The sequence below is a fragment of the Leptopilina boulardi genome, unplaced genomic scaffold, assembly GCF_019393585.1.
Source record: "Leptopilina boulardi isolate dan_hultmark-lab unplaced genomic scaffold, ZJU_Lbou_2.1 LbouV2_40, whole genome shotgun sequence".
Classification (NCBI taxonomy): Eukaryota; Metazoa; Arthropoda; class Insecta; order Hymenoptera; family Figitidae; genus Leptopilina; species Leptopilina boulardi.
This window is the reverse complement of record NW_026137974.1, coordinates 1,451,178-1,469,573: the sequence shown is the minus strand read 5'-3', so window position 1 is coordinate 1,469,573 and position 18,396 is coordinate 1,451,178. Positions and strand designations below refer to the sequence as shown.

At 25.3% G+C, this 18,396-nt stretch overlaps 1 protein-coding gene across 1 annotated transcript in view; it reads right to left on the bottom strand.

Annotated features, from left to right (window-relative positions):
- Nucleotides 1–257: 257 nt before the first annotated feature.
- The window catches only part of LOC127289230 (sodium/calcium exchanger 3), a 101,430-nt gene continuing 83,291 nt past the window's right edge, over nt 258–18,396 (bottom strand). Inside the window, exons 6-9 of the mRNA XM_051317036.1 lie at nt 15,959–16,117; nt 6,413–6,584; nt 3,218–3,573; nt 258–1,322 (exon numbers count right to left, since the gene is read on the bottom strand). Of these exons, the coding sequence (XP_051172993.1) occupies nt 3,369–3,573; nt 6,413–6,584; nt 15,959–16,117 (536 nt within the window). The 3' untranslated portion in view covers nt 258–1,322; nt 3,218–3,368. The remainder of the gene's footprint in view (nt 1,323–3,217; nt 3,574–6,412; nt 6,585–15,958; nt 16,118–18,396) is intronic.

Genomic DNA, 18,396 nt, shown 5'->3' with positions numbered 1-18,396 from the left:
TTAGTGAAAACATAAATTAATTAAACAAAAAGCAATTTATCGCAAAATGAAATTTGATTTAAATTTATTAAATTAAATGAAAATTGAACAAATTTGTTCTTCGTATGTAAATCAAATTTAATGGAAAAATTTGATTAAGTTTTGGGTCACGATTCATAGTAATAATTATAAATAAATTCAGTAACAAAAATGAAAACTTTTTTGTTTGTTTGTTTGTTAATTTTAACTGGTTATATTATTAATAAAAAAAAACGGGCAATAGTTAAAAAATAAATTTGATTATTTAATAGAATAATTAATATATTACATGATAAATAATAACAATAACAATAAATTAAAATAAATATTTAAATAATTAGTTTACAATTTAAAAAAAAAAACGATCTTTATATAAAGCTTCGTAAATTCAGTAATGAGTATTCGCTAATTACGTATTTTTTTTTATAAATTGTTTTAATTAAATTATATTTTTGTATATTAAACCCTCGTTAATAAAAATTAGCCAGAGTCTTGCAATTCGGCCTTTATTTTTTTCTATGGGTTTTTTTTTTTTGGAAATTTAATAATTATTTACTATTAACTAGAACAATATTAAAAAAAAGATTGTAAATTTAAATTATAAATTCAAATATTAAAAAGAAAAAAAAATATTATTTCAGGCAATCGTCCAATGATCGAAGGCAGTGATAGTGAAAAATGTTAATACTTTCGATCAATGGTCGTTTCGAGGAAGATTAAATTAACCCCCCCTTCAAAAAAAAAAGAAAAAAAAAATTCTCCCCATAAATTCCATTCAGTTTTTTTTTTTTTCTAATTAACATAAAAATTATTAATTATTACACACTATTCTTTTCACGATTCATGAAAACTTATTATCTAAATTCGTTTTTTAAACGAAACTTGACGACGCTGTCAAATGTATTTCATTTTATATACCTAAACTGAATGTGCAAAAAATAACTATTATCGTCTAATACTTTTTTTAATATTCCCACTTTTTTTTTTCCTTTTTTTCTTTTTGCTTTACTTAAACTCGTATAATTTATTTTCTAATAAAGATTTCTTTCATTTATAATAACTTTAAGACGAAAATTTATTACTTAAAAATTTGTAAAATTTTCGTCTTGAAGTTTCGGTTTATTTTTATTTTTTTATTTAAATTGAAATCCTAAGATCGCCGCTGAAAGTCACACTTTATCGTTTTTTTTTCACTCTCTCTCTTTTTTTTTTTTTTTGTTTTGTTTAAATAAATTCGATGATTCGCAGATGCTGTAACTGATGATTATTTTCACTCTTGTCAATTCCATGCACCATTCTGTCTTCTGAAAAATAATTAATTATTTATAAAATTATAATATTTTTAACCAATTTTATTAATTGAAAATTATTTTAATTTTATTATTTAAAAATTTTAATTTATTAGTTACAAGTTTTTTTTTTTGGGAATTGGGAGGGAAAGGGCAAATAAAATTCGATAAAAAATTAATTTAATTAAAAAATTAATTAGATAATAAAAATTTCCCTCTGTTATTAAAAATTTTTAAAATTAAACCAAAAGAAATAAAAATAAAAAAAAATTATAAGTAAATAAAAAAAGTAGATGTAGGAAGTGAAATATTGAGAGTAAATTTTTTTTTTAAAGTACTCAGTAAGTTAGTTGAAACATTTTTTAATAGTACAATTTGCCGCGGGAAAATTGACACTTTTTTCGTAATGAAATTTGGAACTTTTTTTTTTTGTTATCACGGTAGAAGTGAGCAATCCAGCAATTTTTTTTTTTAATAATTTTTTTTAACGGTGTGCAAGTTTACCTAATAATAAAGAAATCTCGACTCTTTTTTTTAAATTATGAACTACTACTTGAATTAAATTTAAGAGAGTGAGAGAGAGAGAGATGGAGGCTCTTGATGAGATTAGTTGAGTTTTGCGGTTGACCCCCTTAACGAGCAACCCGTTGTACACGCGAAGAAAGTGGATTGCCTACGGGCAGGAAAATTTAAAGTAGTAGATAATGTTTTTTCTCGTCTATAATAATTTTTAATCTCACCATTTTTTTTTTTTTACATTCTTCATTTAAAATTTTTTTTTACATTCCCCTCGCGCCTAATAATTACGTAGTCGACAATATTTTTTTTAGAAATTTATTAAAAAAAATTTATTTTTTGGCAAATTATTTTAATATTGCATTTGACAAATTAAATAGTAATAAAAATATAATAATTATTAGAGAAGACAATAAACATAATAATAATAATAAATTATTAATATAATTTTATTTATTAATTTTTTTTATTTTTATACTATTATTATTATTATTATTATTATTATTATTCACTATTATGTTTTAATTTAAATAGTGATTTCTATAAAAAAAAAATGAAAAATTTATGATTTCCTAAGAGTTTTAATTAAATGAAAATGAACGTATTGATTTACTTTGCATCCGATGAAAATTAATAGCGACTATTGTGTATCGTCTATTGGTTTGTGGTTCACATTGTTTAATTATCTCACTATTGTTCAGTGCTGGCGCTCATACATCAGTATATGATTAAGTTTTTTTTGAAATTATTTTCCTAATTCAAACTTATTGTACAATTTTCCTTTTTTTTAAAAAAAAATTTTAACAAATATTTCGTAATTAAAAAAAAAAAATTAAAAATACTTGCAAAAACAAGAAATATTTATTATTTAAATGAATATTAAAAATTCATTTCGTTTATAAATCCGTAAAAAAAAATACGAAAAATAGTTTAATACATAAAAAAATTTAATTAATCGCGAGAACATAAAAATATTTTTAAAAAAAGAGGAAATTGAAAAATTATAAATATTCATAAAAATAATATTTCGAAAATTGACTTCTTTTTTTTATTCGCGAAAATAATTTGCATGTCATAATGAAATCTTGGAAAAAAAAAATTTGCACGTAAATCAACTTTTAAAATATTGCCGTTCTTTTTCATTTTTTTTGGCGCAATTCCCGAACAAAGTTTTTCCAAGTACCATCTCTTTTGAAAAGAAAGTTTAACTAATTCCAAAAGTTGTATACACTTTGGCTGAAAATAAATCGAAGGAGAGCGAGACATAAGCAATTTATTTTCGACTCAAAAAAAAAAAAAAAATTTTCGTCTGCGTATTTTTTTTTTTATCGAAAACCAAAAAATGTTTTATAGAAAATTAAAATTTTTAATAAATGTAAATTAAATATACTTACGGAGAGGATAATTTATTGAGCACAAAGAATAAATTTTATGCGTTTGTTGACATCGGTGGTGATAGGCCATAAGATTATTATTATTATTTATATAATTATTATTATAATTATTATTATTTAATTGGAAATTAAAAATAAAAATTGCGGCATTTCAGAAGCCCTTGATTACTCCATAGGCCTCGAGTGTAGACATCACGAGGTAGAATAGCCATAAGGAAAACAAAAACATGGAAGTGATAATTTTCGGTAACATTGGTCCACCCAATTCACCACCGATGGCTTTCGTTCTTCTCAACATTAGAACCACTATCACTAGACAGGCTTCCGTACAGAATAATGTCACAGAAAAGGCCAAACTGTAACAGAGAATAATTATTTTTTTTTATTAAATTTTTTAAAATTATAATAGTGGATTTTTTGAAAAATTGATTTTTTTATGAAAGTTAATCTCAGGAATGTTCTTCCAAAGTTTCGAATCGATTTGAAAAAAGTTTAAAAGAGATAGAATATTTTTAAGTTTCGTTTTTTGCGCGACCGGCCGAATGCCGATGCGTAACTGCGCTTGCGCTACTATAACTCTCTCATTGGTAGAAAAGGGCGCTCTTATTTAAAATGCTTTAATACAAAAAAATGTTTAAAAACATAACCTCCAAATTAGTATATTATTTTATTAACTAAAAATATAAATAATATATTTTTTTGAAATAAAAAAATAATTCTTTACAAATAGACTATTATTAAAAAAAATTTTTTTTTTAAATTCCGTGTATAACCGGTTGCATATGGTCTCGGTAATATTAAAGAGAAAACTTATGGCGAAAACGACAAACGATATACGTACATACGTACATACATACGCGAGTAGAGAAGAAGAAAAAAAAAAGTCGTGTGTGTTACAGGTGCAGTGTTTCTGTTTAAGGGCTTTTCTCTCGACTTTGATGTATGGCGGGTTGCCGAGACATTAATGGATCGTGAATAGTATACTAATGATGGGGCAAATTAGGGAAAAAAAAAAAAAAGTCAAGTCTTATTTCGTAATATTGCAAAAGGGGATTGTCGACATTAATGGATCGTAAATTTAAACTAGTGTTTGATACACTAGGAGGGGAAAAAATGTCCTCTTTTTTTTTACTGCTTCTGCCTTTGCTTTTATATATAATATATAGTAGCATGCACTTTTTTTTTCTTCTTCTCTATCTTCGATATTGATAGTTTATTTTATGTACATAGGGAGCCAATTCTCTCTTTTATTCGAATACAAAGAAAGTCGCTTTTAATTTCTATTTTCTTTCAAAAGAATACTCATAAATTTTTTTTTTTTAAATAAATAATAAAAGAAATTATTTTTGCATTATTAAATTTATTATGATTTTAAATAGTATATTATGTGGCAAATTAACAACTGCCTTAAAAAGTGCTACTTTATCTGCCCAAAACAGGCACAAAAAAGACACTTTTTCATGTCAATGGCGAAAAAAATATTTTTTAATATTATACGGAAAAAAATCTTCATCTGGAACAGCGATAATTTTTACTGGAACAGCGATATTTGAATTTCGCTATTCTAGAGAAACATATCGCTGTTCTAGATAAAGATTTTGTTTACGATATTAATATAATAATTATTATATATATTATTTTTTAATATATTTAAAAAATTATATAATGTGCAATATCTGTGTATACTTTTACTTGATATTATTTTCTGTGGAATAAAATTTTAGTAGAGACTTTTGTTCTTTTATATCTTTAGTAAAAAAAAAAGTTCACTTTTATATAGAAAAGATTGTTAAAATGGATTTAAAATCGATTTTTATCTGTATCGAAAATATATCAAAGTATATGTATATATATATATACTCTTAAAAGAAGATAGAAAAGTAAGATTATTGGATTATTTTCTTCTGTGACTACTCTTTATCCACCACCACCACCCCAAAACCCCCCTCTCTATTCTATAATATTGTTCAAGTTTTTATCTAAAAAAAAAAAAAGAAAAAAAAATCGTTTCTAGCATTTTGTATTCAACCTAGTCGCATTGACTTTATCCTCAAAGCTTACAAATTGGCATTTTTATTGCTTCTGTAGAGAAGAAAAAAATTAAATTACCTCAACATATATATTTTTAGTTATTAAAAAAAAATATATTTCGTATCTCTATATTTTCACTTATTTACAAAAATAATATTTATAATATAAAATATACAAATAAATAAAAAATATAAGAAATTAAAAAAATTTTAATTAATAAAGTTAAAAATTTTTTAATTTCCTATTTTTATTTCAAATATTTTTAATTTTATGATGCTGAAGTCCGCAACATTTACAAAAACGAAAAATTAAACTAAAATTATTTTTTCATGTCAATTTATCACTAATTTTGATTTGCACAAACTTTCAAGAAATTAATATTCTTTTATAAAAACCAGTTACCCCCGAATAACTTTAATTTTAACCCAAAGTACTAGATACTGTCTAATTAATTTTTCGTTTATAAAAACACGTTGCGGACTTCGGCATTATTTAATTTTAAATATTTTATTTTATATTTTAGATATATTTTACTTTATTTTGCGTATTTTTATTTTAAATATTCTAATTTTATTTTTAAATATATTTTTATTTATATTTTAAATATTTCTTTTATCTTTTGTAATAAAATAAATTTCTATCCTATATAAGTAAAATGAATAGGTGAAATTGTTCCGATAAGAGATATATAAGTATTTTATCGAGATGTTTCACTTTTGTGGGGAAAATATGGGGAAATTTTTTTTTCTTTTTGATACAGATGAAAATAGTTGTTGGGACGTTATGATGAGTTATAAAAAATTTATGACACATTCGAACCCCTTATAAATGGACCCTTTTATGTGAAAACTACCCCTCAAGACAAGTTTTTCCAACTTCACCCTTAATGGACTTAGAGGAACGGAATATTGAGAGAGAAAGAGTGAGAGAGAAAAAAGAGGGAGACTTTTCATATCACTGAAGAGGTTAACTTGTTATCAGATGTATTTTCTTCATTTAGTTAAAAAGATTTTTTTTTTTCCTCTTACATTTCAATTCAATATTCTGTTTTTATTTGCAATATATTAAAATTTTTAAAAATTTTACATTAAAAAATTTTTTTTTTTAATTACTATTTAATTATTTAAAAATTTGAAAATTAAAGAAATAGAAAAATTAACTTACTTTCCGGTTTTGACCTGGAATTGTTTTCCGTGATAGGCATGGTAAATAGCAGCTATGCTCCATGCGACGCCAATTCCCAGGAAGACGTTCACAGCGTTACTTCCGGTCACGTTGCCGACACTTGCGTCCGCATACTTGTCCTGGCAAGCAGCCGCTTTGCTCGCAAACGTGTCTGAAATTAAAAAAAAAAAAAAGAAGTCGGCTACATTTCATCTCTCTTGTAATATGGCAATTCTTCAAAAATTTTTTTGTATTTTTTTTTTTTTTTTTTTTTTTTTTTTTTTATAAAAAAATTTTTCAAAATTAAAAAAGATATTTATAAGGATCTCTATAATTACGAATCAGTTATTAAATTTATAATTAGCGATCGCCAATAAGTTCCCAAGTAAAAAAAATTTTACCACAAATTTGATGAATTTTGAAAAAAATTTCGCAGTATTGAATCTGGGATTTTGAATTTTTAAAATCTAATGTAAAATTCGTAATCAGCGACCTCGAAAACCCCCGAGTGGTTAGTTTCAAAGAAATTTGATCAATTTAAAAAAAAAAAACTTCCGCTATTTTGAATTTTGAAAAACTGACATCGAATTCGTTATTAGTGTTCCCAAAAATCCCCCCGAGTAGTCAATTTCAAGGGAATTTGATCAATTTTTTTAAAATCCTCCGCCATATTGGGTCCGCCATTTTAAATTTTGAAAAACTGACATTTGATTCGTAATCAGCGACCCCGAAAACCCCCGAGTTACAAGTTTCAAGTGAATCTGATGAATTTTTAAAAAATCGGCCGTCATATTGAACCCGCCATTTTGAATTTTTGAAATCTAATACTAGATTCGTAATCAATGACCCCGAAAACCCCTGAGTAACGATTTTGATAAATTTTAAAAAAATCTTGTGCCATATTAAATCCGCTATTTTGAATTTTGAAAAACTGACATCAAATTCGTTATCAGCGACCCCGGAAACCCCCGAGTTACAAGTTTCAAGTAAATCTGATGAAGTTTTAAAAAATCGTCCGCCATATTAAATCCGCCATTTTAAATTTTTTAAAAATCTAACGTTAGATTCGTAATCAGCGATCCCGAAAATCCCCGAGTAGTTAGATTCAAGCGAATTCGTTCAATTTTTCAAAAAATCCTCCGCCATATTGAATCCGCCATTTTGAATTTTGAAAAACTCACATCTTATCGATATTTTAATGAATTAAATTTCCAAAATTAAAAAATCTAGTTTTTAAACCAACAGAAAAATTAAAAGTCAGGAATATTGATTTTAAAAAAATTTTAAATATTTATTTAATATTTAGATATTTATTTTATTGAAATTTATTTTTAATTTTTTTTTTTAAATTTGTTTACCAATATGTGTGTTTCTAAAAAAAATATAACATTAGAAAAACATAGTTTTCAACTTCTCGAACGGAATGGTAAAATGACTTTTTGGATGTTTCTTATCTGTTTCGTACAAAAAAAGTTACAATAAAGATAAAAGAAATAAGAAACCAAGTTTCCGAGATAGAAGAAAATTCAAACTTTTCTAGATTTCTGATTTTCTTCCCAGTGCAAAAATAGAGAGTAGTTTTTTTTTTTAATTTTCAGTTTGCAATAATCGAAAATATAAATCGTACATTTGTTTTTTTTTCTTTTTTGAATCTACTTTTTTTGTGGTCGATAAGTGTAAATTTTTTTGTAAATTGTAAAAATAAAATGAATTTTTTTTCGATTAAAGAAAATTTTTCTATTTCTCTATAAACTTAATAATAATAATAATAATAATTTTTGTTAATAAAATTTTCACAAAAAATTACTAATTTGAAACATTTTTACCGTCTTTTAATTAAATTTATAATTCAATAATTTTCAAAAAAAATAGAATATTTTAAATTAAAGAAAAAGAAAATAATTAGTGTTTTTTTGTTTTTAAGGTGATTTATAAAAAACGAAAATCAAGAAATTGCGTCTGCGCACAAGTATAACGGGTTGCCTACGCCCTATGATACAAGTTTCCCAGGGTTTTCGCTTGACTTTCTCTCTCATTCACCATTTCGGTGAAGTTATCCAAGAGTCACACAAGCAATCCTGATTTACCGTTACAACCAAGAATTTCACGATTTGTTCGTTATATATGTTGAGTCCTAGGAATTTCATTAAGTACATGTTCAGATTTCGAGTAATGAAAAGGAAGCTCTTGGAAAGGAGGAGGAGGAGGGGGGGGGGTTGGTGAGGTGTAAGGGAAGAATTAAAGCTTGTCCTATACTGAAATTGAATTTTCTAATTACATTTGCATTATATTGCTGTACAGATTTTCTACAATACACATCACACGAATGTATATATAAGAATAGGAAGATTAAATTTTAATGCATTTGCAAGTCCTTTTTTTGGTGGGAGGGGCACACGACGCAACCGGAAACACATCGTTGTATAGATATAGTCATTAAAAAAAAACCAGAGGTACTTGGCCCCTTGTAAAAGAGCTTTCCGCTCAACATTTGTATTTAAAAGTGTCTTTGGAAAATATTGTTATGTTCACATTAGAAATTTTTTTTTTTACCAAATATTCATTTTTTTTTGTTTTTTTTCAATTAAAATCTAGTGATAATAAATTTATTATTTGGTAAATTATTAATTTTTTTATATAAATAAATAAAAAAATGTCTCAAAGCGTAATTTGCAAACATTGAAGGAAAAAAAATCGATTTTCGGCTCCTGTTTGATTGCAATCTGTCTTACACGGCAGTTTTTCTCTCCCCCTTCACCCCTTAAAAGTGGCATTATTCTTCGGCTTGCGTCATTGTTGATGCTTCAAAATAATAAGCAACACTGAAGTTGTTGAACTTTAGAGAGAGAGAAAGAGAGAGATAGAGAAATTTGCCCCTTTTGCGATAGCAATCTGTTATACACGAGAAGTATAACAATTTTTCTATTTTTAAAAACACTCGCCTGTTTGATGGCAACCGTCCTTTCATCACTAGTGCTATAATAGTCCTTTTACAGGACTCTCCCCCACTTCTTTCCCTCTAATGTATCCGCTTTAAAGCAAGGCGGGTTGTCATACAACAGGCGTTTTTTTTTTTTTTTTTTTTTTTTTTTTTTTTTTTTTTAAATTGAAATCTATTTTACTTTGATAAGTGATAATTATTTTAAAAACAAAATACTTTTGTAATTAAATTGTAAATAAGAAATTAATTATAAATTAATGGCTAATTTATTTAATTATTTTTAATATAATATAATTAATTTATGAAAATAATTTAATTATTATTTAAAAAATAATTATTTATTTTAATAATATTAAAAAACAAATTAAAAATTAAATAAAGGCGTATATTAGAGAAATATAAATATTTAGTTAAGTATATTATTAAAATGGGGGAAGAAGAGTTGTTGCCTGGTTATATTTGGATGCTAAAATAATTTAGTTTAAACGATTCACGTCTAGGTTATATATATACACACACACGTGAATTCACTTTAATTCTCTCAAATATTTACATCACGCAGGTAAATGTGTAGGGTAATATAGAAGCCACCAAGTGGCACTTTCCTAGTTCAGTGCCATGTAGATATTTTGATACCCTCATCCCTCACCCCCTTCGCTTCCCCCCCCCCCCTCTCTCTCTTTTTCTCATGACCCTCGTCCCATTTTCTATCACGTCTGCCAACTCCGGGATTTTCTTATCAGTCATTCTACGCGAGTAGAGTCACATATCGTAAAAAGGGTTGCAAGAAGGTTTTTTTTTCTTTTTTTTTACATAAATCCTAAACATTATCTTTTCTCTCATTTTTCACTAAATTTTCCTTTATTTTTACTATATTTATACTATTTTTTTTTACTATACATAATAGGAATAAAAATAAAATTCTCAGAAAGAAAAATTTTCTTGACTTCCTGTGACTGATTATACAGTGTAGTAAGCGGAAAGTCATTAAACAGGGGCTTACCCCTTTAGAATGATAATTTTGTTTAGCTTTAATGTTAAAATTACTGCAATTATATAGGCGCAAAAATAATTCTCCATTTTTTTAAAATTGCTTTCTATATTATTTATAATTATTTATAATTATTTATAATTATTTATAATTATAATTTATAATTATAATATAATAAATTTATATTATTTTTTTATTTATATTTTTTTTCATTGTTTAAAATTTAAAATAATTTATTTCACAATAATAGAAAATAAATAGAGAATAAATTATTTAAATTTATATTTAATTCAATTGTAAAATAATAATATTATATGTATTGAAGCGTGAGAAAATGTTAATAGCCAAGTTTATAAATTGACGGCAATTTCATTTCAATTTTCTTTTTCAAAAACTAAAATACAAAGTCGACTCTCTCTCTCTCTCTCTGATGGCGTACATTGTTTTCATACTATTGTCTAAAACAATTGCCAATTATCTGGTTTAATTTTAAACCACAAAGTCTTGTAATTTATTCAGAGAAACATTCGCGCTAAAGTTATATAAAAGCAGTTTTGCACTGGGAATAACGATTAAAAGTTGAACTCGGTGAGCGCGATATATATTTTGTTTTGTATATATATACGTTATTAATAAAATTTGTTTTATAAAAATGTTCAATTGTTCATTTGAAAACAAATTTTTGGTTAAATTAATCAAATTTATTGTATTTACAGTGAATTAAACTTTTTGTTTAAGTCAATAAAAATTTATTTGGCTCAATTAAATTTTTGCTTAAAAATTTTTTTTTTAAATTAACTGAAATTTTTATTTAGATCAAATAAATATTTTTTTTTTTTATCAAACAAATTTTGTTTCTGACATAATGAAAAAATTGTGTTAGTACAAAAAATACATGAAATGTTTATTTAGATCAAATAAATATTTATTTCTATCAAATTTCGATTTTCAAATAATCAAAATAGTACAAAAAATAAATCAAATATTTATTTAGATTGAATTAATATTTATTTGTATCAAACAAATTTTGAAATAACTAAAAAATTGTGTTAGTACAGAAAAAAGGTAGATTTTGTTCTTAGTTTTTGTTTTTTTTTTTTTTTAATGTAAAATTATATATAAATTTGCTTTCTATTCTTAGAGGATTCTTCTTATTCTTCTTCTCCTTCTTTTTTTTTGTCTATTTGCCAGTCTTTGTCCGATTTTCTAAAAGACCAGATGAGAAAATGAGAGGAAAAGTTTTGCGAAACTTCCTCTCGTTGTTCATCAGGCATCCTTTTGTCGTTTTGAAACTTTTTCGTCTGGCTTGAGAGTCCATAACGATCATTTAAAAAGTACAAAGTGCCATCTAGTGGCTTTTAAAAAGTTTTTAAAGTCATATTAAGTTGCATTAAAACTTTTCATGTTATTTATTTTATTTTTGAAAATGATCCGCAATCTCTTGTTTATTATATAACAAATTTTTAATTATAACTTTCGGGTTTAAAATTTCATTCTAAATTGAGAAATATTTTTTTTCAGTATTTTTAAAATTTATTTTTCTTTTATTTTTCTATTTCTTTGAGTTTCAGTATTTTATTTTGCTTTTTATAATATTAATGAAATTTAATGTATAAAAAAATAATTTTCGAAAAAAAATTGCATTGTCAGATATTTTTTTTTTTTGGGGGGAAAATTTATATTGTCAGCGTTTCTCATTTTAGGTATGTTATTAATGACATTTGGAAAATGTACTGTGAACGATTGCAGGACAAAAAAAAAATGAGGAAGACATTTTTTTTTAAATGTCATCAGAATCCTTGATCTAAAAATGATTTATGAAAACGGTTATAAAGTTTGACGACGACAGTTGGTTTTATTTTTTGATAACAGAGGATATGACAAAAATAAACGCGAATTGAGCTCGACCTACATTTTTTTCTGTGAATAAAATTTCACGAATCTTTTTTATCTTTCTTCTAATTTTTCTTTTCTTTTTTTTTGTGTGTAAGAATTTTTTTTTCAATAGTGCGCGCAAAGCGAGACAAAGTCATGAGAAATGGAAACCAAAAGTTTTAATGAACAAAATTTTTTTTTTTTTCAAAAAAATTAAATTGTTTTAGAAGAAAAAAAATTCTATTTGTAATTATTTTTAAATGTTTATTAATATCCTAGGGATTATTTTTTGAAAAATATAAAATAAATTTTGAATATTTTAAAATTTATAACGTGGTATCACTAATTTAATTTCATTTCGTAATTAAAATTTTGATACTACATGTAAAAAGTAAACTTTACTTTTTTTATTCTTCGAATCATTTTCTAATATTATTTTAATTATTTTTTTTTATTTATACAAAAAAGAAATTATTCAGCAATTATAATTAATAATTTGTTCGATATTGATTGATACTGTTCTTTTTTTTTATTTTTATTCTTTTATTATAACGAAACATTAATTAGCGCAGAGTAAAATGTTTCATCAAAATACTTGTTAGCACCCGCGGTGAAATGTTTAATCAAGCAAAAATTTATTTGCCCAATTAATTCAATTTAAAAATAAATGAAAAATTATTGTTTCACTTCTGGGGGGTGTTTATAAAATTTAATAAATTAATTGAAAAATCACTGCGAATGTGTGTGTGTGTGTGAGAGAGAGAGAGAGAGAGAGAGAGAGAGAGAGAGAGAGAGAGAGAGAGAGAGAGAGAGAGAGACTAAATAAAAAAATTGGAGAAATTTCACAGTATTTTTAATAAATTAAAGAATCGATTTCTCTCACAAGTGGTAAAAATAATTACTTTCCCAAACTGTTTTTTAGGAATTAGTTAATTGTTTTCAAAATGTGGAAATCGAGACAAAAATTTAGAAAAAAAATAGAAAATTCAATATTTTGAAAAAAAATAAGGTAGTTGTTCTTTAATAATCACGCTACGGTCCTGATTCGACTTCTCTCACAAGCGGTAATATTAATTTCATTCAAAATACTATTTTTTTGTTAGGAAATAATTCATTTTGTGAAAATATTTTTTAAAAAAATGTCGCTATGTTTCTGATTCGACTTCTCTCACAAGCGGTCAAAATAATTACGTTTCAAAATATTTTTTTCTCTTTTAAACCGTTTAATTTTTTTTTCGCCATTTTTTTACGATTTTCATATTTATAAATACTGAATATTTTTTATTTTTAGTGCGGTTCACTTTTTATATTTTATATTCGCCCTTTTTTTTCTAAAGAATATTTCAATTAGAAGGTTAATTAACTCTCGAAGGTGGTGTGAAGATTATGTTGTGAAACTCGAATGGTTGTTGTGGTCTTTTTTAAATGGCGCGTAAACGGGATAATCTCTGAATAATTGTGTCCATGTGTTCGTGTGTGTGTATGTGTGTAAATATAATAGGTTATGTACGTGTATGTATAGGTGAACCAGAGGGGTATAGTGATAATTCATTATGCAGGCTTTGTGCGACGAAACAATGGAGCCCAAGGGAGTAAAATATATATATAGTACTCCATGGTAGAACCCCTATTTTCTGATTCATGAAGAGGACATTGGACGATCTTTTTACGCTCGTACATATTATATGATTCTCGTAAAGGTAAAGATCAAGACTTTTTTTCAGTGAGTGAGAGAGAAGGAAAGGGAAAAGATGAATGAGAGCTGGTTTCACGAATTTTTATATTTTTCGTTTTAGGTTAGAAAATGAAAATTTTAGAATAGTGATAGAGAATTAGAAAAGAAAAATGGTTTCTGCCATTTAAAACTATATATATAATTGTAAGAGGAGATTTTTTTTTAAATTTAAATATTGGCCTTTAAACTACTATACCGGTCTCTCAGACCCTAGTTGAACTTCTTTTGGTTATTTTTTGTTTTCTTTAAAAGTTAAATAAACAGCATTGTTACGTATATAACATATAACTAAAATGTCCTAGTCGTGTGTATAGGGATTATTATTTCCCGGTCTGGCAGACCGGGAAGGCGCTAAACGTGACTTTTTAGCGTCTAGCACTTTAAAATTATTTATTTTTTACTATTTATTTTTTATTATTTATTAATTATTATTTATTAATTATTATTTATTTGTTATTATTTATTCAGTTTTCATAAATATTTTTCAACGAGGAAAATAGGAAGTTTGTTTGCGTTATAACATAATTTAGACGAAAATTTCAAAAGAAAAAATAATATTTTTGTTGTTCATTCACGGTTTGTTTGCGGTGAATATATACTGTTTGTAGGAGTCATGGGTATAAAATATAGTTATATAGAATGAATGTTGTCTGATGCTATTTTCACCTTGATCTACTGCGCCTGACTAAAAGAGCTTTTGTACTACTTGCTCTTCATCTTTCACGAAAAATTTTTCTCATGAAAGTTATATATATATGGGTCAGACTCATGTCAGACCATAAAGTTTACCACATTTTGTGAAACGAATTTTCGTCGATAATATCGACTGCAATGGTCCATGAAAAATGGTGGTGGTTTGCACCATAAATTTATCGGTTCAATTAAGAGTTATAGATATATAGGTCTCGTGTATTTTCTAAATAATTGATTATTTCATTTATTAATTTTACTAATTTTTTAATTTTTTGTTTTTTTTTAATTTTCTTCAAATTATTAATATAGTTTTTGTTTTATATTATTTATTCTTTGCATTTAGAATCTAATTTTTTAACACGGAATTAAGGTGACAATTTTTGAACCTTGGGAATAAGGTCCCCATTTTGTATCCTAGGGAGAAAAATATTCGTTTTTACTTCTAGGGTCTAAAGTAATGATTTTTAATTCTAGAAAGCAATATATTTTTTAAACATAGAGAATGAATGTAAAATAATAAATAAATTCAAAATTCAAAATAATATACAAAAATTTAAAATAGTGTAATTGTAAAAAATAGTATATTCAAATACTATAAAACTAACAGAAAATTAAAAAAAAGATTTAGAAAAAAAATTTAAAAATTTTAAGAAACCATTTTTTAAAAATTTTTTTTGAAAATGGAAAAATTTGAATGCAATTTTTCTCTAACATACTCTTTTGAAAGAATGGAAAAAATACTTATGAGAAGATTATGTAAAATTCTAACGATTAAAATAAAAGTTTATATGATTGAATAGAATTTTCATTGTGGAATGAGAAATTCAATAAAAATATCCAATAATTGTTATGATTAAAAGTTTAAAAGGTATTTTAAAAAAGAAAATTTTTTTCTCCCATTTTCCAAAAGTATAATAATAATATGAAAGAAAAATTTATTCGATAATATTATAGTAATTTTGCATTCGCGTGTGAAAAATTCCCAGGGTAAAAGATGGAAAAGCGTGATTTAGCGTTATAATAGAATTTTCTACTTTATTTAAAAAAAATATATATATATTTGCATAAAAATGTGAAAGTTGATGGATGGTGGTATTTTTTTTGTCAATGACAAATATCTCAATTTACTTAAAAAAAAAAAATTTCTAAGACTCTTTTTATATTTTTTAAAAAAGTATTTACAATCCTTAGAAAAATTTTTTTTCAATTTTTCTGGGGAAATTTTTTTTTAATTACATATATGTTTGTGTATTTTTTGGAAAAAAAAATTACTTTTTTTTCCTTAAATAAAATATTTAAAATTAAACTTACCAGGAATACTGGTACCAAGTGCCACAAATACAATGGCAGTGACTGAATCTTTAATACCCAAGGTGCATCCAAAATAAGATGCTATGTCCCCAATAATTGCTGTTACTATTCCGATGCCAATTATGCTGACAAAAAAACAGAGATAACCACCAGCGATATCTGTAACAAGAAAAATATATTTTTTTTTTATAAACTTTTTTTTTTAGTATGAAAATAATTTTTTTTTGTTTAAAATTTGTTTTTGTATTTTTAATAAAACAATTTTGCTTAAAAAGACAAATTTGAATTTTTTTTAGAAGAATATTTCATATTTAAACAATGTTCAGTGACATGTAATAGACGTTAATGAATTTCCCCGCGTGTAAACATGATTAGTCCTCGCAGGCTTATTAGGTCGCGAATTATCCTAAATTCAATACACAGCATCAAAACTTTGTTTGAAGAGAGACGGAAGCCTTACAGGTTCATGACCCGTGTTGTTATTCCTCGACAAAACACTGTTTAACTCTTTTACGCTTCTTTACACGCTAGTATTTGTAACATGACAATATAACATTATTTTTTTTTGAATTTTTTAAAAATTAAATATTTTATTTTAGAATATTAAAATTTTAATTTAAAAACCATTAAAATTCTAATATATTTAAAAAATTTTTTATTTAAATGTAGAAAAATTTCATTGTTTTGTTAAAAGTGACCACTTTTTGGGTTTTCTTTGGTTAAAAATAGTTATTTTACTCTCTAGGGTTGAAAATAGTTACTTTTTATACTAGGGCAAAAAACTCTCACTTTTATTATCTAGTGTCTAAAACGATTACTTTGTTCCATAGGTCAGAAAATAACCACTTTACTCCCTAGAGTACAAAAATATTAGTATATACCCTGGAGCGAAAAACTGCTACTTTACTCTCTAGGGTCAAAAACGATTACTTTATATCCTACGGCAGAAAATAATCACTTTACTCCCTACGGGTCAAGAAAGATTTCTTTATACCCCAGGACAAAAAACTGTCACTTTACTCACTAGGGTGAAAACGATTACTTTATACCCTAGGGCAGAAAATTATAACTTTACTCTCTAGGATCAAAAATGATTACTTTTGCTACCTACTTAGTAGATTATTAATTTAAATTAAAAATTAAATTATTCAAATCAAAAAAATTTTTAATGGGAAAAAACACAATGCGAATTTAAAGACACGAAAATTTGTTTATTATACCAAAAAATTTAAAATTCATTTTTATTTTTATATTATTATTATTATTATTATTATTATTATTATTATTATTATTATTATTATTATTTCGACTATTTGTTAGAATACAGTTGTTAACTGCAGATTTTGAACCAAATTGCCTCTATAGAGGTTGGTAACGGCTCTAAAGCCATGTTTGCCCTATATGGGATTCACTATAGTCCCAGGAGGTTAAGGGGTTCTCTCGTTATATTAGCTTCTCTTGGATTATCCGCTGCTACTGTGGATAACTTCATCTCTTTTTGCTTCTCACGTAACAAAACAAAACGCCGTCAGTTAAGTGCTAATGGTCTCTCTCTCTCAACACTTTTTACTTATACAAACCCTTTTCTTGACTTTTATTTTTTTTTTCTTTTGCTTTTGCTGGATTACTATTTAAGAGACTGACAATCCAATTTCTCTGTTCTGAAAAATTCTTTTTACCTCCACTTTCTCTAAACGAGATTTTCCGTCTTATTTGACTTTTCAAATATTTTGAAATGGAAATGAAAATTTGGGAACAATATAGTAGGAAAAAACATTTTTTAATAGTAAAATCTTTTTTACCTACGGCTGATAAAAAACAGATTAGGACTGATTAAATAGATGTTGTTAATAAAAATTGTTTTACCAACTGCTGATAAAACAAATTAAATTAAATCGATGCTAATTCTTGGACAAAACTATTTTATCGACTGTTGATAAAACAGATTAGACAGATTAAATCGATAATAGTGTTGGGTTAAAAAAAACTGTTTTATCTACTGTTGATAAAACAGTTTTGACTGTTTAAAACTGTTTTACCGAGTTTTTACATTCTTAGACAAAACTATTTTATCGACTGTTGATAAAACAGATTAGCCAGATTAAATCGATAATAGTGCTAGGTTAAAAAAAACTGTTTTACCTACTGTTGATAAAACAGTTTTGACTGTTTAAAACTGTTTAACCGAGTTTTTACATTCTTAAACAAAACTATTTTATCGACTGTTGATAAAACAGATTAGCCAGATTAAATCGATAATAGTGCTGGGTTCAAAAAAATTGTTTTACCTACTGTTGATAAAACAGTTTTGACTGTTTGAAACTCTATTAACAAGTTTTCATAACGTAGAGGTGACTGATTATTATGAACGCAATAATTTCATTAACAAAACTATTATACCAACTACTGGTAAAACTTATTTCTCAATTTACATAAAT